This window comes from Amphiprion ocellaris, chromosome 16, assembly GCF_022539595.1.
Source record: "Amphiprion ocellaris isolate individual 3 ecotype Okinawa chromosome 16, ASM2253959v1, whole genome shotgun sequence".
NCBI classification, from domain to species: domain Eukaryota; kingdom Metazoa; phylum Chordata; class Actinopteri; family Pomacentridae; genus Amphiprion; species Amphiprion ocellaris.
The window spans coordinates 19314957-19333679 of record NC_072781.1 but is presented as its reverse complement, the minus strand read 5'-3'; the positions used below and the strand labels follow the sequence as shown (position 1 = coordinate 19333679).

Genomic DNA, 18723 nt, shown 5'->3' with positions numbered 1-18723 from the left:
TCATGATGTTGACAAAACTATTATGAATGATACTTGACGCCAAACAGAACAATACAAGAGAATTGGAGGACATTTTACGTCCCACACACCAAATTTCAAATAATCCATGTACAAAATGCTAAAACATGCAGTTGTTGTGTAAATTTACTTTTCCTGAGACCAAATCTATTAAAAAAAAAAAAAAAAAAAAAACTAGGAGAAAAGAATATTTGAAAATATTTTTAAAAATACCAAATCAGTCTGGAGTTCCCCCTAAAATTCCATTTTCTCTTGTCCCACCCCCCTAGTGACCAAATTGAATCTCAAATAAAACAATTAAAATTAAATTTCCCCTTTTTGGTATTATTTTTTTCATTGATGTCTCTTGTAATTGTGGGAACATTTATTTTTCATCAACATAATATGGGTCAATTTATGACTGAGGGACTTTTGAAGTTCATGGGATGTATCTTGAATACATTTTCATTAAAAGTAAAAAAAAAAAAAAAACAACTAAGGTTTTTTATGTTCATTATGATCATGTCTCTACAAATTTCATCATTATTTATTATGGAAGCAATCATTTATGAATAAAAAATTACTGGAACTGTCCAAATTTAATAACAACCACCTTCTAATTAACTAAACAATAATAAAATTAGTTTGTTCAAAAGCAGTTTTTGATTGTGTTCTTTTTATGAAGTTGAGATAATCATGACAGGCATTTCTTTTTAGGAAATCAAATTTCTCAAATTTTATATGGAAGATAACAAACTGTAACTGTGTCTGAGAAATCACTTTCAACTAACTTACCCTTTACAAAAACACCTCTCAAAGAAGTGTGTTAATTCCAGATCACATGACCTGCTCCACATGATGTCATTTCCTCCTGAAGAAAAGACTTGCAAGACTCCAAGGCTTTCTGAGTTATTTAATATAAAGTAGTGTGAGTCAAGTGTGAATTTATTGCATGTCAACAGGTTTACTACAATATCTTTATAAATAGCCTTCAATTTCAATTTTACTCAACTGTATATCAAATATTTAGAAGAATCTTTCTGTGAAAATGCTCTGTGGTGTTTGGTTATAGTTATGTGTTGATTTTTGGTCTGAAGGCAGCAAAAATGTCAACTATGATACCTGTCAACTATGTTACAAAAAGTCCCACAATTACATGATGACCCATATTTTAAATAATTATTTTGCATGGAACGTGTGTCCCAACAACAACTCTGTTAGCATAACCTTTTTAGCTGGTAGAAGAAGAAGAACACAGTGAATCACATGATAGATGAAATTAACATCATGAGTTTCCCAAAAGAATGGGTAGAGCAAAGCTATTTCCTCTCTTCTATATTCCATATTTTCATAAAGTCAGCCTTGACTGAATGTCTCACTCTACCTCATGTAACCCTGGTATTCATCTGATCAGGATAAGACATATTTTTTTTACTTTTTTCTTGACTGTTTTCTATCAGTTAGTTTGTCCTCTTGTTTATCAGTAACAGCTAGCTAAATATCTAGCTTCTACTCTGAGAAAAAGCCAACTTTAGCATGGATAGCAACCCTGTTACTGATTAGAGTGGGGTTAGCAAACAACAAATAAACATCTAATACAAATTTTACCAAGCTCAGCCAATCAGGCCTTTGATAGTTTATTACCTACTATTGATAAATATGTAGCAGAAAATTGTAAAAGAGAAGGTTAATTTTTCAAAAAACTTTAAAGATCAAATGCCCTCAAATTCTGGAATGGCCCACAAGTCACAGTACAAAGTATTAGCTTGATGTCCACTTATTGGAAATATATGGAAAAGATGTGCCATTTTTTTCTAAATAAATCAGGCTTTGAGGTTGTGAAACTGTTTATGTTTTGTTTTCATTGATTTGTACCAGCTCTTAATCACCTTCCATCAGTTTAATTACTCATCTGATATTTTTGTCTTATTTCATTGCATTGGTCTCTAAATCTAGTTTTTGCTATCCAATGCTTTGCCAAGTCCCGTAGGAATAATAGCTGAACAAGGAATCGATTTGGAATCAAAATCACAATCTGAAACAATTTAGGATGCACATCTTGATTATGAACATTCATGTAATTTATGATAATTATATTTCTTTCTTTATTTAACTTAACTCAGTCATAGCTTTTGTGGTCATTGTTCTATCTTCTACACCATTTACAACTAATGTCAAATGCTTGTTAGGAACAGTTCATATCTTTAAGTTCTTCTCCTTTCGTTAGAATATAGAGCAGTAATAAGTTGATGGTGTCTCAAGTGGTTATACTCATTTATATTCATTGTCCAGTAAGTGTTGAACCCAAGCTGTAATAAAACGTCGCAATGGTTGCTAGAAAAAAAGATATTTCCTCTACAAAAGTTTGTCGGTGTGATTGCATTGAAAACAACAACTAGAAGCTGCTGCATGTAAAATATTGTGTTGATCATATGTCACCTGCCAGCTTGGGCATGCAGAAATGACAGCCTCTGATTTTTCCGACGTCCCTGAATGCACCATAAAGCTCCCCGCCTCCCCCACTCTGAACACGTGATTGAAGGCGGAAGGAGTTCCTAAATGACCTCAACAGCATGAGAAAATCATGTTTGTAGGATTTGCACTGCAGTATTGTTGTTGTCAGTGATTTAATGTATGAAAAATAAATGTTGTGTTTGTTCTAATGGATCCTAATCTGCTGCACTGGAGAGACCAGGGTCGGGTGAGTTCACACAGTTTAACATGCAGGTTATCATCACTGAAAGTGGTGACAGTGAAGATATGTAGTTCCTCTAATATTGTAAGTGGTAACTTGCACCCTTCCCTCTTTACAGTCTTTCTTCCGTCGACTCCAGACGTGGATTAATCTGCTTGATCCAACCCTCCTGCTCTCCTCTGATGTAAGTAGCAGCTGCTGCAGAGATCAGTAGAATAAACCTGACGTTTAACTGGTGACTCTGCTCTCCTCAGCCTGAAATACAAAAAGCCCACACTCTGATTGGAAGTTCAAAGCCACAGGATAAAAAGGTCAGATTATATTTACTACGCAGTGATCAGTCAGCTGTAAACCTGCTGGAGATTGTTTACGTCTCTCTGGTCTGTTTCCTCCTCTAGGATGAATCTGCACTGACCCTCTCACTTGTAAGTCTCGTCAGAAATAACATGGGTTTAGTCTCTGAATGAATGAGAACTCACTAATATTTCTCTTTGTAAACATGAATAATTTATCAAGGTGTAATATCACCACTGTAGCTACTGGGACGTCATGTTATTTGCTCAAATTGCTTAACGAAGAATCCCTGTATTGTATACACATATTGTATACACATATATATGTGTGTGTGTGTGTGTGTATCACAGCCCAGTGTACTAATGTCAAGTTAATGGGTGGTGGATTTTATTTGGGTCACCATTTTAGTGACATTACACAGCACTGCACTCTCATCTATTGTATACTAGACTATCGTTGAAAAGTTTGGGGTCACCGAGGCAATTTCATGTTATCCATGAAAACTCAGGCTTTTATTCATGTGCTAACATAATTGCACAAGGGTTTTCTATTCATCAATTAGCCTTTCAACACCATTAGCTAACACAATGTAGCATTAGAACACAGGAGTGATGGTTGCTGGAAATGTTCCTCTGTACCTCTATGTAAATATTCCATTAAAAATCAGCCGTTTCCAGCTAGAGTAGTCATTTACCACATTATCAATGTCTAGAGTGTATTTCCGATTCATTTAATGTTATCTTCACTGAAAAGAAACTACCTTTCTTTCAAAAATAAGGACATTTCTAAGTGACCCCAAACTTTTGAACAGTAGTGTATTTATTCAGATATTTTTCTGTAGTCAAGTAAAGCAACATTGACACAAGGGCTGTAAACAAATGTAACTTTCAGTTACTTGCATGACATTAACCTGCATGTAACAGAGTATTTCTATGCAGTGGTGTTGGTATTTTTACATGAGTACATAACTGGAGTACTTCCTCCTCCTCTGATGTTGATTCTCTAACAGCTGTGTTGTTCAGATGTGATCTGACAGAGTTTAATAAGCTACTTTGTGTTTACAGTCGTCTGTCCACGCTGATTCTGGTGCTGCACTTCCACTAGTTTTCCGCCCTCCAGGTAACATCTGTAACATGAAGGCTTTTCCAAATGTTTTAATAGTTTTCATTCATTATTAAAATGAACTTAGGATACAATGAATTCATGCAGCTTGTGTAGTATTACAGCTGTTTAAACTGTTGTTATAGAAACTATAATGGTAGAGTCAACAGGACTTTAGAAAAGCATCTTAAGAGCTTTAAAGACAGGTTTATTCAGCTGTGTTCAGTTAGCAAAGAGCTGCTTTTGCCAGATGTGTTCCTATCGAAATAAGAAATTACTTATGTATTCAATTTAAGCTTTTCCTGCATAGAGTAATTTAGCCACCCACAAGAAGTTTTAGCCAGAGAATATCACCAGTGCCAAAATGCAAAATCAGTGAGAATTTACCAAGAAAATGAATAGAATCCTGTCAGTTCTGTTATTCTTTCTGGACCATTCTGAACAAGGAAAAACCCCAAAACATGTACATAGCACACAGGGTATAATGTGTTTCATAACTGTGTCATGTAGTATCACAGTCACAGTTCAAAGTAGAGTTATGATTTTAATGCCTCTATGTCTGTCCTTTTCTATCCAGCATTTTTGCCAATAGCTGCACCTTTGGTATGTGTGTTATCCATTACGTAAGCGTCACTTTTATCCTTTGTCCTCAATAGTGGTTGTTAAAAAAAACAAAACATTTTTTTCTAGGTTGTTGCCAGCCTTTTGCCACAAAGCAGCGTCAAACCGGCTCTGTTTTGGCAGGTAATGAAGCACATTCATCATATTAACGAAAACATGAAGCATTAATGTTATATAATAACTTGTTCTTCCAGTTTTTGCTGCAGAGTTACTGTGCAGGGTTCAACCACGCCAACAGAAATTCTTCAACAGAGCAGGTAAGATGTCTTCAAAACATGTCAATAACATAAAAATACAAACGAAATCCCCAAATACACTGCCTATCCAAAAAAAAATCGTCACCTGAATTTAACGAAGCAAATAGGTAAAAGCCTTCCATTGGATAATTACTGCAGTGATGGATATGTTTCAGCTGCAACAATTTTTTCAATTCAATTCAATTCAATTCAATTCAATTCAATTCAATTCATTTCAATTCAGTTTTATTTATATAGCGCCAATTACAGTCAAATTGTCTCGAGACGCTTTACAGAACCCATATGCCTGACCCCCAGAGCAAGCCAAAAGGCGACAGTGGCAAGGAAAACACCCTTTTAACAGGGAAAAAAACCTCGAGCAGAACCCAGCTCTAATGTGGGGGGACCCATCTGCCTGCTGGCCGGGCGGGTTGAGAGGGACAGAAGAGGTAGAAAGGTAGAGATAGAGGGATGGAGGTAGAGGGGAAGAGGTAGAGAGGTGGGGGGTGGGGGGTAAGGACCATAAAACACACAATTTGATACATGCATGATAAGACAGAACAAACGTGGTCAGAACAAACTCTTAGATGATGATGATCATATGAAATCAACAGTAGAACTCACAGCTATGTTTATAGCGAGTGAATGTAAGAGCATTTCCACACAAAATGCGAAGGGAACTCAAGGGATTGGACTATAAACAGCTCTGTAGCTCTAAGAAAACCACTGATCAGTTAGGCTAATCAGAAAAAAATGGCTTCAATTTGCTATGGAGCATAAAGATTGGACTCTGGAGTAATGGAAGAAGGTCGTGTGGTCTGATGAGTCCAGATTTATCCTGTTCCAAAGTGATGGGTGCATCAGAGTAAGAAGAGAGGCAGATGAAGTGATGCACTCATCATGGCTAGTGCCTACAAGCCTGTGGGGGTTAGGGTTATGATCTGAGGTTGGTCAGGTTCAGCAAACTATATGTTCCCAAAGAATGAGGTCAGCTGACTACCTGAATATTCTGAATGACCAGGTCTTTCCATCAATGCAGTTTTTCTTCCCTGATGGCATGGACATGTTCCAAGATGATGATGCCAGGATTCATGGGGTTCACATTGTGAATGAGTGGTTCAGGGAGCATGAGACATCATTTTCACACATGGATTGACCTCCACAGAGTCCAGACCTCAGCCCCACTGAGAATCTTTGGGATGTACTAGAGAAGACTTTGTGCAGCGTTCCAACTCTCCCATCATCAATATAAGATCTTGGTAGAAAATTAATCTAACTCCGGACTGAAATTAATGCTGTGACATTGCAGAAGCTTATCGAAACGATGCCACAGCGTATGAGTGTTGTGTTGCTAAAAGTGGTCCAATGAAATATTAGCATGTGCGACTTCTTTTTTGGACAGGCAGCATACATCAAGATGTTAGATAATGAGATGGTTAACACATTAAGGAGACTGCCAGTAAACTTGTGGTAATAAGTCAAACACATTAACTCTTGCTTTTTTCAGCTTAAGATTACATCTGACATTAGGTTCTTTCTGTGATCTATCAAAAGTTGTACATCCTTTTATTTATTCTTTGTTTGAACTCGTCACTATATCCATCTGATCCAGCACACCGATATTCTACTCATTACCAGAGGAAACATCAGCTCTTGGCTCCCTGTTAGATTTTGAATTGATTTTAAAAGGCCTCAACCAGCTGTGCTCCTGAATACATCTCTATTATGTGTCCTCTCCATCACTGAGAGCTGCAGATGGATCCCTGCAGGTGACTGAGCTCGTGATAAACAAAAATTGGACTTTTGCTGTTAGAGCCTCAAACTATAGAACTCTCTGCTGACTGAACTCAGACACACTGAGTCTGTAGCTTCATGAAAGTTCTTGAACCTGTTAATAGTTTTTATTCCTGATTAATTGAGAATACTGATTGTGCTGTTTTTACTTTTTCTCCGTCCGTGTCCCTCGGCCTAATGCTTCATTACTCTCCATTTGCTGCTGTCCTTAATGTAAAGTTTTCCTCCTGTTTGTGCTTCACTGTATCTGTCTTTGTCTCCCACCACCAGGACAAGAAAGCGTCTTTGAAGCAGCTTCTGTTGATCGCTGGAACAGCTTCGTACACGTCATGTGCAGGGGTGTGTGTGACCTGGTTGTGCTGATATTTACTGCAATCTTTCAAGTAATGACTTTGCCAAGTGTTGCCTTTTTGTTGTTGTTGTAAATTTCCTGTGTTTTGTGTTTCAGGCCCTTCCTCAGATTTTCATTAACCGACTCGGTATAAGAAGCCCAGCAGTCCAGACATTCTTCAGGTCATTATTTCCAATCCCACTTTCAGGTAAGGCTTTTATTCAGAAAGGCAGGTCAAGTTATGGCAGTTATTTTTATAGAGATCATTTAAACAACATAATGCTGACCAGTACACCTAGGTAGACATTGAAATTGCTTCTTAAACCAGAAAACTAGTAAAGTAAAAACATGCTTTTGATTGGAAATTTAAAAAGCAGCCACTGAGAAAATCTGGTCAACCTTAAATGCCAGTCTGGATCCAGGATCCACGAGGAGATGCTGGTCTACTGATCTAAACTTGAGACATCACAGTACCACACATCTAACAGATTAGCTGGAGTTAATCCATTCAAGCACTTCTAAACGAGTAACAAAATGTTCTAGTCAGTCCTGGACTGATCAGGTAGCCATGTGAGGATGTCAGGACAGATGAAATGTGCTCCAGTCAGGATCCCAGCTGAAGCATTTTGAACCATCTGTAACCTGGATATTAATACCTGACTCACTCTGATAAGACAACAAACTGCAATAGTCTAGCCTGGATGTAATAAAACTGGGAGTGGCTTCTCAAGATCTTTAAAGGAAAGGCTTTGACTTTAGGTAAAATCTGGATTTGACTGCTGATTTGATCTGCACATATAATTGAAAAGAAGAATCCAAAACACCTAGGCTCTTTATATAAGTTCTCCAATAAGGTGCCATAAAAACTAAAATACTGCGGCATAAGTAGTGTTGTAAATACCCCTGTTTATACATTATACATTCACCCTGATGTCAAAAAAATATAGTGTTTAATTACTCTGCCAAGAAACGCTGCAGAGCTTTGTGACGATTGGCGCACGTTTGTCCATCTGTTTGTCTGTTACCAACATTACTCAAAACTGGACAAATGGATTTGAATGAAATTTCCTGGGAAGGTCAGAAATGACACAAGGACAAAGTGATTAGATTTTGGCAGTGATGCGACTTATAGTCTGGATCCATGGATTTGTTCAAGATTTCTGGATCATTGCAAGATAGCGGCACGAAGTCAGTGTAACTATGACAAGTGAACACTACATCAGCTGCCTGCTGATGATCACATTATTGCGATCCTACTACAAATCGACCGATGTGGACTTATCAGGACTTATCCATCGGAAATGATACAAGGAACAATTGATTAAATTGCGGGGGTGTTTCTGAGTCCCATCAATTCCTGCCGCCCGCTACATATTAAGGTCACCCGATTCGGTATCCGTACATAACATACACATGCATAACACATGCTTGTGCTCAGCGTAAGGTCATTTTGTTTGTGGGTACATCTATATTAAATGGCCACATTCTATAGTGCCATGCTTCCCGTCACAAATTTTTTCAAGATTTCAGCCATTGGAAATGGTACAAAGATTGAGCAGCCTTGGCGGAGTACTGCGCTCTCTGAGTGCATTTCTTGTTAACTTTTGTTCCTTTCTTAACTGGCAAGCTTCCATCACTAACATGTTGTGCAACTCTGCAGCTGCTCTGGCCTTCTTCAGTGTGTTCACTATCAGAAGTGAGGAGTCAGAAACTGGGATCCAAGTGTTCGACCGCAATGGAAATCCTGTGGGAATCTCTAAAGCAGCAGCAGAAAAGGTTTCAAATGGACTAAATGGACAGCAGTAAATCTTGTCTTTAAAAACTTGCCATATTAAGTTTTTTTTTTCTGTTATCAGGCTGTGAGGGAAACTGCGTTATCTAGAGCGGCGCTGTTTGGTACGACTGCTGCTGTTCCTAATCTGCTGGTTTTGCTCCTAAAGAGGTTGGTGACTGTTAAACTTAGTTCAGTGTAAGACCTCCTGTTTAAAAATCCCTGTCAGGTTGGACTGAATATGTTTTCATTTGCAGAACAAGACTTTTCCAGAGGAACTCCTTGCTGGCTGCTCCTTTCCGGCATATAAGTGTTGCATTGGTCCTGGGCCTGATGGTTCCTGTCTCATTCAGTCTCTTTCCACAACTGGGAACGGTGAGTTCAGGGTCCTCGGCTCGCCTCTTATGTTTTCCTCATGATGAACTCAGTTATCACTGACCTTGTTTTACAGATAAAGAGGGAAATGTTGGAGGAGGAGCTGCAGGACAGAGCAGCTGGTGGACGGTTATTCTACCACAGAGGACTATGAGGAGCAGCCAGACACACAATGAACCACAACACATGCTGCAATTACTGATAGCATGACAGTAAAATCCTCCTGTAACATCATACGGCTGAAAAAGTTTGATATGTGTAACAGACTCAAACATCAGATGTAGTATTCATGTGAGATATTTTGTGTAAAAGATATTTAACTAATAAAACAAGGGAGAGGCTACTTTTGATAGTAAATTTATTTAGTTGGAACATTAGATGTATTTATAGATATAGCAAATCTTACATCATGAAAATACATTTAGTTTGAAAGTTACATGAGCGTTTCTCTGTAATATTCTTGCTGAGATCTGAAATACTTTGGCACAAAACCATCTGTTTGGCAATGTGGCAGAAAATGTACTCAACAGGAATCTAACTGAATAAAAAACAGACCCTAAACAGTGAGACATATAATGCAACATACACTCACTGGCCAATTTAATAGGTACACTTATGAAATTAAAAATATTAGGAACACTTTTCAATGTAATACAGTCCAGTACACTGCTGCCACCCACCATGGCCTCAATAATAACAAAAAAGTAAAGTCAAAGTCGAATTTGTGGCACAGCTGTTCCACTGGACTGAAATACATTTCACACCTATTAAAGAGGCTGGTGAGTGAAGCTTGATGAGTGAAACATCAACCATTTGAACCTTTTTCTAAAAGTGTTTGAAAAAGTCTCATAGCACAACACAGTTTCCTTGTATTTCACTTGTGTGGCACTGTCATTAGTACAATACAGATGTGACACGTAGAAAAAACAAAGCAAAAAAAACACGTGTGCAATGTCTATTGCAGTTGTGATCCGATAACCACGTACAACGCAGTTTCTATCAACTAACTCAGTAATAGTAAGTGCTTGTCACATTTGGGTTATTTCAGATATACACTACTGTTCAAAAGTTTGGGGTCACTCAGGCAATGTCATGTTTTCCATGAAAATTCACACTTTTATTCATGTGCTAACATAACTGCACAAGGGTTTTCTAATCATCAATTAGTCTTTCAACACCATTAGCTAACACAATGTACCATTACAACACAGGAGTGATGGTTGCTGGAAATGTTCCTCTGTACCCCTATGGAGATATTCCATTAAAAATCATCCGTTTCCAGCTAGAATAGTCAGTTACCACATTAACAATGTCTAGACTGTATGTCTGATTAATTTAATGTTATCTTCATTGAAAAAAAACTGCTTTTCTTTCAAAAATAAAAACATTTCTAAGTGACTCCAAACTTTTGAACGGTGGTGCATCAGGGTGAGACTCTTCACAGTGAGCACCCACTGATTTCATCCAAGATTTGTGATGTTTGGAGGTTTGCACTGTGGAGAGAACATCTGGAAAACACTGGCAGATGTACCAGCTGATCAGCTCATTTGTCTTTACTTCACAATGTTGCAGACAAAAACTGTAGCTCCTTATTGCCCATGTTGGAGGATGACACTTGCATTGTTTTGTAGCTTGGTCAACAAATCCTATGAAAAGACCACAACCAAGACTGCGCTGGTTCATCTTTATGTCTGCAGCAGTCAGCCCAAAGAAAGTCTGTTGGACCCTACTGAAAACAGTCTGGTATTATGAGTACTGAAATTAATCCATTACATTGGTGCCTCTATGTAGCATGTCAAATAAAGATTTAGTGTGTCCCAGTACATAATATGTCAAATACAGTATCCCAACTACACCAGGATGTCCTGTGACATCCCATCACATTTTGCAGTATACAAGACGGCATGTTTTTCTGTCTGTTCTCACCCACAATCCTTTGTGCAGCAGAGAAAAGTCACATCATGGTGTAACGAACTTGAGCTGCTGAGACTGCAATGGATATGAGCAAGGCACAATGTTATGACAAAGTAATATGTTCCAATTGTATTAATGCATCTGTGTGTACTTTAAGCTGCAATATGTATCGAAAGGGAAAAAATATGCGATTTAAAATGCAGGCTTTATAGCTTCCTTAAACAGGTGGGCACTGAGGACTTCAGAAAACACTACCCAAACAGTAACCAGTAGTGCATTTGTAGGGAACTACTTTCAGTTGCGTATTAATACAGTGCTATGGGAGAGTCGCCTGGTAAGTAGATTACATATGGACAAGGTCTGAAAAGTGGATTGAATATGAGTGCCTTAAAGGGATAGTTCGGGATTTTTGACATGAATCTCTATGGCATCCCTATCATTAGTAACGTACACTCTCACTGTCTTATCCCCGACAGTGTCCCGTGAGCCGAGTTCTGGTCCGGTTCTGGTCGCGGCGAAAGTAGTCCGGCAGGTTTCCAGGGTCACTTAAATAAAACGTATTTCTTCTAAAAACAGGATGTGTTCAAAAGAGTGATTTATTTGCATCACAAAACCCATTTCCACGAAAAAGTCACACCACGTAATCACTTGGCACTACTTCCTGTCCCGTCGTATCAATGCGCGCTGTCCTCCAGCTGACTGCTGCGTACATGTGTTGATATCAACAACACATGCGCAATCAATGCGCGCTGCCTGGAGGACAGCGCGCATTGATACATGTGTTGATATGCAAATAAATCACTCTTTTGAACACATGCTGTTTTTAGAAGAAATACGTTTTATTTAAGTGACCCTGGAAACTTGCCGGACTACTTTCGCCGCGACCAGAACCGGACCAGAACTCGGCTCACGGGACACTGTCGGGGGTAAGACAGTGAGAGTGTACGTTACTAATGATAGGGATGCCATAGAGATTCATGTCAAAAATCCCGAACTATCCCTTTAAACCTGCATTCTTTCTAACAGCCAGCAGGAGGCGACTCTTCACAACGCAAAAAGGAGTCAGATTGTATAGAAGCCTATGAGAAAATGAACCTACTTTTCATTTGATTTGTTACTTACGTAAACATTTTCCCAATGAGTTTATGGTCTCAGTTGCTTGTTTCCAGACTTTATGAATATAATAAATCACGGTTGTGTTTAGAGTAAAACTGACTCAGAGTGTGCTTTCTGGTAGAGCTACCATGTGATTGACAGGTCACTATGGTTTGTGTATTGTCCTTGAGTTCTCGAATCTTCACCCTCATTCTTTTTGTCCAGAGGCCAGTTCATCACACTGACAGATGTGCCATTTGCTTGTTGTTGTGCTTTAGCAACCTTATGGAAACAGTGAAGCTCTATGGTACGGAGAAGATCATGCTTTGGATGCATTTGGTTTTGGTCTTTTCATGGAATTTGTCAGCCATAAAATTGTTGAATACTGTCAAGCTTATCCTCTCATTCTGTGGTCCCGGTGTTGTTACAAGAGCTACCTTGATCAAACCTGATGCCAGTGACACTTTTTTTTCCTCTCTTTAAGATCGCTGTAAGGAAGTGGCTTTCAGCATACCGTAATGATCGAAAATTCTACACTGAAGAGGATGCTCACTGATGTCACCCTGCAGTGGAGCACCTGAAAACATGTTTATATCCTTAAGAGTTGCTCGGCAGCTGCCAAATGAAAGAGGAAGTTCTCTGTGGCCGGAGGGAAATGATGCTGCTTTAAACCTTCCAGAGTGATTTTAGAGTCTTCACACTCATTAGCCAGGGCAACCAGGTTGGCAAGGATCTCCTTTGTCTTGACAGAAATGTCCTGTAAATGAACATGTGGACATCTTGTTAGATTTAGGACAATATTTCTTACAGCCAATGAGTACTACAGTACAGTTCAGTGTTCTCACCTTAATGACCTGACTGTCTGAACTCTCAGGATCCTCTGCAGACTGAACGATCAGCTGCCCAATCTCCTTATGCAACTTCCCCATCGCCATGGCTTCTGTGGTGACATACTGAACATCAGTATGAGGGGATCAAAGCACTCCCAGAAACATACTGCTCTCCGTCTGAACATACTGTACCTTTGGCACTCTGGGATACTGTGATGACACTGTCTGAGAGGTTCACAAACACATCGAACAAGTCCGATCTGTTGCTGACATCTGGATCTACAAATCCTGCGATGTATCCTGTGGAGAAAACCAACATATTGGAGTATAAATTATTCATTTTCTCACCATTACATCACAGAAATCGCAGCACAGATGGTGGCTAATCTCTAGCCGTGAGGAGGAAACTCTGCACAAAGATTTCCTGGTAATTAAGATAATACAGCAGGAGGCAGCCTCACCAGGACATTTCTTTAAATCCTCAAGTTCAGCATCGGTCAGGTGCACATACGGGTGGAGGATGGACCAGTCTTTCCTGTGCCAGGTCAGCGCCGGCAGAACTCTGAGGAGAAACAGAGTAAAGACTTACCTACATATGACAACATACTCCACCACCAAGTAGTGATGAAAGTCTTAAATTCACCTTGTAAACTCCAGCAGCGCTTCGATCCGAGGGTGATGGACGACGATCCTCTTCTTCAGCATCAGAGCGGTGTACAGGATGATTGTCTCCATGCCAAACTGAGACACCACATCTGAGATAGAGCGGAAACAATAAACTGGATGACCAGCTTTTATCTCTGGAGGAATCTGGGCTGTGTGCCAAGAGCAGTTTTATGAACCACTTTCAGTTTCTCTTGTGTTGTCTGGCTGTTTTGGATGCAAAAAGGTCCCCATATATATATATATATATATATATATATATATATATATATATATATATATATATATATATATATATATATATATATATATATATATATACATATATATATATATATCTCACAGGTGAGGACAAACGTTAAATTGCTTTTTCTGCATTCCTCTACTTAACATTTTGTAACCGTGACAGCCATTTTTCACTATCTGCTGACATTTTTTAGAAGTTTTTTTATACCTTGATTTTACAGTGGCATTGGAGAGAGATAGTAAATGTGGAGAAAGAGAGCAGGGGAATGAAATGCTGCAAATGATCCCAAGCCAGGAAATGAACCAGGGAAATGCTGCTGAGGACATTTGTGTTCATGTGGTATGCACCCTAAACACTCAGCTTTCTGATCGCCCCTGTCTGCTGGCATTTTATAGGCCAAATGCTTCCTCAACTACTCAAAAAATAATCTGCAGAGCAATTAATAATGAAAACCAATGCTAGATGCAGCTCTACCGACACTCACATATACTAGTGATACTTTCTCGTAGGCTCAACTTACTTTACCATGATTTAAGGCCTCAACTAATGACTAATTTTACCAGTTACTTATATTTTCTTGATTAATCAATTATTACTCTGCCAAGGAACGCAGAGGAGTTATGTGAGGATTGGCGTATATTTGTCTGTTTGTTAGCAGCATTACCCAAAAATGGATTAACGGATTTGGATGAAATTTTCAGGGAAGGTCAGAAATGACACACGGACCAAGTGATTGGATTTTGGCAGTGATGCGGCTTATAATCTGGATCCACAGATTTGTTAAAGATTTCTGTATCATTGCAAGATAGCGGCATGGCGTCACTATAACTATGACAACAAGTGAACACTACGTCAGCTGCCTGCTGACAATCACGATTGTGATCCTACTACAAATCCACTGCTGCAGACTTATCGGGACTTATCCGTCGGAAATCATACAATGACTGAGCAGCCTTGGCGGAGTACTGCGCTCTCTGAGTGCTTTTCTTGTTTCACATGTAAAAAAAGATGTGAAAGAAGATACTTGATTTACCATCATCTATACAGGGATGTCCTCACTCAGAAGGGCCGTTAGAGGGTGACTAAACACAAAAGAAAGCCTGATAGGCCTCCGTAGAGTAAAGATAATGACTGTGTTGCCATATTTGAAAGAAACCTATGTATTTTCCTGTTATTTCTGAACATTTCCTAAACAGAAATGTCAAATGTGCTTGACTAAATGATACTCCATTGAACAAAGCCAATATTCTCAAACAATATTCTCAATTCTGATCATTTTTTTAATGGTGAGTTGCCTTTAACGCAACCAAAACCTCTTTAGGAGGGTTGCCAAAAATTCCTCCTATGCAGGAAAAACCCGATAGCTGACAACAAGCCAGACCACTTCACATTTGACAAGCCAGTTAACAATTGGTTAAAAATGACTGAAATCATTAATAAAAATGGTGAAACAGTAGATTGTGCTTCGGATGACCAATAAATCAACTGTGACAGTGAAAAGTTAATTGTGTAAAGATGAGAGAGAAATCAGACAAAGGTGGGTAAAATCTTTCCCTCTAACAAACATGATGTCTTACCTTTGATTGAACCTGCCAAGTACGCTTTCCGAACATCATGATCCTTAATGAGAAACGAGCCGTTTTCGTCGCTCTGACAGATTCCTTTGGTGAGGACAGTGATGTAGGCTTCCATCATCTTCACTGGACTGCCATGTTTGATGTACATCCTGGAGAACAAATTCAGTGTACAAGTGCTGTCTGAAGTACAATGACCATTAAAGAGTTCCTTATTCACAAACACCTGTACCTGCAGAGTATTCTGCTGAATGCTGCATACTTCTCAGGGTTGAAGTCTTTTGCTGTAACAGCTATGGAAAAATGAGTGACCTAGAAAAGGAGAAGTAGAGACAAAAATCAATACAAATATCTCAGAGAAATATGTTCAGCTACAAACGGTTAGTGCTGAAGCAGTTAATTAAAAACAGAATATAAACTGACTATTCTGCTAGTAACTTTTTAAGTCATTTATTAAGAGAAGATTCCAAACGATTGCTTCTTCCAGTTTTTTTTTTTTTAAATGTGAGGAATTCCTGTTTTTCTCTAGTTAGAATAACATTGGGTTTTGGGCAGCTCACTGGACAAAACAATCAAATTAACAAATTAATCATCAGCTGCTCTGACAGTTTCCATTAATTGGTTTAAGTAATTTTCAAGAAAAAAAATCTAAATTCTGACTCCAGGTTCCTAAATTTGAATATTTTCTGGTTTTCTACAACAGTAAATTATCTTTGAGTTCTGGACACAACATCTTAGAATTTATGAAACACTGATCAAGATTTTAAATGATTTTCTGACATTTTATAGACCAAACAACTGCTTGATTAACCATGAAAATAATCAGCAGATTAATCAATAGTGGAAATAATGGTTAACAACATCTGCAGCTGAAGGCAACTTATCAATGACTACGGTTTCCCTGCATGACGATGCTGTACCTTGTTCAGTGCTGTAGGTTCCTGCACCTCCGCTGTGGTGATGTAGTACCAGGTACGACAGAACTGACCAAAGACAAAGGTGTGGAAATTTCGGCTATCCTGTGTCAGACAACACTTGCTGAGCAGGACTTGCCTCAGTTCAGAGCCCACAGATGGATAACACCACACCCACAATGTGTCTCCATTCACATCTTTCTCTGGTTGAAGAAAAAATACATGAAAGAGGAGCAACAAACACTAACGTTCAAAAGTTTGGGGTCACTTAGAAATGTCCTTATTTTTTAAAAGAAAGGCCTTTTTTTCCAATGAAGATAACAGTAAATTAATCAGAAATACAGAGTAGACCAGGGGTGTCAAACTCATTTTAGTTCAGGGGCCACATTCAGCCCAGTTTGATCTCTAGTGGACCAGACCAGTAAAATCACAGCATAATAACCTATAAATAACAACAATTTCAAACTTTTCACGTTTGTTTTAGTGCAAAAAAGTACATTCTGAAAATGTTACTATTTGAGGATCTTTTTTTTTTTTTTTTTTTTAAACAAAAGACTACAAACAACCTGAAAATCTTAAGAAAAATAAGTTCAGTTTTAACAATATTATGACACCAGATCACAGTGTATCTACAAAAGCACAAAACATTTAGTCACAGGCATCTGGAACTGAACAATCTAGTATTTTAGTTTATGATCAAAACAACTTGTCAAGATCTTGAAAATATTTCAAATTTACAGTTCTACAAATTTACAATTTGCAGTTGATGTCGTCTCTTCTTCTTACACTTTGCAAAGTCGTCTTGTGGGCCAGATTGGACCCTCTGGCGCTGGGCTGGTTTTGGCCCGCATGTTTGACACCTCTGGTCTAGACATTGTTAATGTGACAAATGACTACTGCAGTTGGAAACGGACGGTTTTTAATGGAATATCTACATAGGAGTAGAAGCCCATTTCCAGCAAGCATCACTCCTGTGTTCTAATGCTACATTGCATTAGCTAAGGGTGTTGTAAGGCTAATTGATTATTAGAAAACCCTTGTGCAATTATGTTAGCACATGAATAAAAGTGTGAGTTTTCATAGAAGACACGAAATTGTCTGGGTGACCCTAAACCTTTGACTGGTAGTGTATATGAACCTGAACACATCAAGGGACTGACAGAAACAGTCTAAGTGAAGGTTTTCTGGGAGCAAATCAGCATCCCAGTGTGGTCTGGATGCTTTCGGGTCACACTTGCAGCAGCAGTGAAGCCTTGCTATCAGGTCACACTGTTGTCATGTGACTCTAATGCACGTTCAGACCATAGACTGTATATAAAGTCTATGGTTCAGACGGTATGAGACGAAAACTTCACCTCACAACCAACCAAGGAGCAAGAGAAATGAGCCGAGAACCGAAACTTACCGATTAACCCGACGCTTAACATGAACTGCGTTTCAGTCGTTGCCATATTCCATACCTGGAAGAGTTCGAAACACAAGTTAGCAGGAGACCAACCGGCAGCCTGCTCCTCTGTGGACACTAATGCAGCTGTGAGTTACCTTGAAAGCTCCTGCAAGGTCCAAACACCACAGTGCGATCCGAGGTGAGTTCAATAAGACAGAAAATGTTCAAACTTGTCTGTAAACTGGGTGTGATTTCTGCTGTCAACAGACTTTCCTCCTCTCTGCGAAATCTCTTCCTTATTCCGGGATTGTGGGAGGAGACTCGCTGCTCACAGCCAATCACAGCCCGCCATACGTCTGCCGTGATGATGCATTCATGGTTCTTCAGATTTTTAAAATACCAGAAAAAAAATGCTGGCACTAACACTAGAGCATGTTCTTCTGGTTGGATCAGCCAAATTTGTAGTCTTTGCACAACAGCTAATACACTCAGTGATAACCATACAATATAAGATTTGTTAAAACCAATTTCTTGTCGAATAATAGTAAAGTTTTGTTTCTACCCGCCCTATCAAAACAGAAAGTTGCTTTACAACATGCTCTACAAAAGAGCAACAGTAAAACATTAAAAGCAATAATAAAACATTGAAAAAAGTCAGTAAAACACTAGAAGAGTAAATAAAATGTTTTATAATGGTGACAATAAAACATCAGTAAATAAATTATAAAATATTATATAACTGCCAGTCTGCATGGGTGTTTTTTTTTTTTTTTTTAAGCTTTTATATTGAGGCACTCTTTCAGCTGCTCTGACAGTCAGGGGTAGCTTGTTCCAGAGCACTGGAGCGAATTAAAAAAATAAATAAATAAATAAAAAAAATAAAA

General features: G+C 38.6%; 2 protein-coding genes across 2 annotated transcripts; one reads left to right on the top strand and one right to left on the bottom strand.

The window, feature by feature from the left end:
• Positions 1-2528: 2528 nt before the first annotated feature.
• On the top strand, positions 2529-9558 carry sfxn4 (sideroflexin 4). The gene is made up of 14 exons (XM_023277136.3): positions 2529-2698; positions 2811-2876; positions 2947-3003; positions 3091-3117; positions 4051-4105; positions 4665-4690; positions 4778-4831; positions 4903-4965; positions 7009-7077; positions 7187-7277; positions 8730-8845; positions 8926-9011; positions 9098-9215; positions 9292-9558. Exons 1-14 carry the CDS (start codon positions 2660-2662, stop codon positions 9367-9369), a joined length of 945 nt encoding a protein of 314 aa, XP_023132904.1. The 5' UTR covers positions 2529-2659; the 3' UTR covers positions 9370-9558.
• dennd10 (DENN domain containing 10) lies at positions 9557-18153 on the bottom strand. The gene is made up of 10 exons (XM_023277121.3): positions 17995-18153; positions 17858-17912; positions 16459-16655; positions 15771-15850; positions 15542-15690; positions 13698-13809; positions 13516-13616; positions 13247-13354; positions 13070-13164; positions 9557-12981 (listed from the first exon to the last, which is right to left on the bottom strand). The coding sequence occupies exons 2-10, from the start codon at positions 17901-17903 to the stop codon at positions 12814-12816; spliced, it is 1056 nt and encodes a 351-aa protein (XP_023132889.2). The 5' UTR covers positions 17904-17912; positions 17995-18153; the 3' UTR covers positions 9557-12813.
• Between the last annotated feature and the right edge of the window lie 570 nt (positions 18154-18723).

Bases quoted from the DNA above. Each gene is read 5' to 3' on its own strand.
- sfxn4 (XM_023277136.3), top strand. From the start codon at position 2,660: ATGGATCCTAATCTGCTGCACTGGAGAGACCAGGGTCGG. The intron at 3,004-3,090 runs GTCAGATTATAT...TTCCTCCTCTAG, and splicing joins CAAAGCCACAGGATAAAAAG to GATGAATCTGCACTGACCCT. The intron at 9,216-9,291 runs GTGAGTTCAGGG...CTTGTTTTACAG, and splicing joins TCTTTCCACAACTGGGAACG to ATAAAGAGGGAAATGTTGGA.
- dennd10 (XM_023277121.3), bottom strand. From the start codon at position 17,903: ATGGCAACGACTGAAACGCAGTTCATGTTAAGCGTCGGGTTAATCG. The intron at 13,810-15,541 runs GTAAGACATCAT...GCTCTATCTCAG, and splicing joins CTTGGCAGGTTCAATCAAAG to ATGTGGTGTCTCAGTTTGGC. The intron at 13,355-13,515 runs GTGAGGCTGCCT...TTTTCTCCACAG, and splicing joins GGATTTAAAGAAATGTCCTG to GATACATCGCAGGATTTGTA.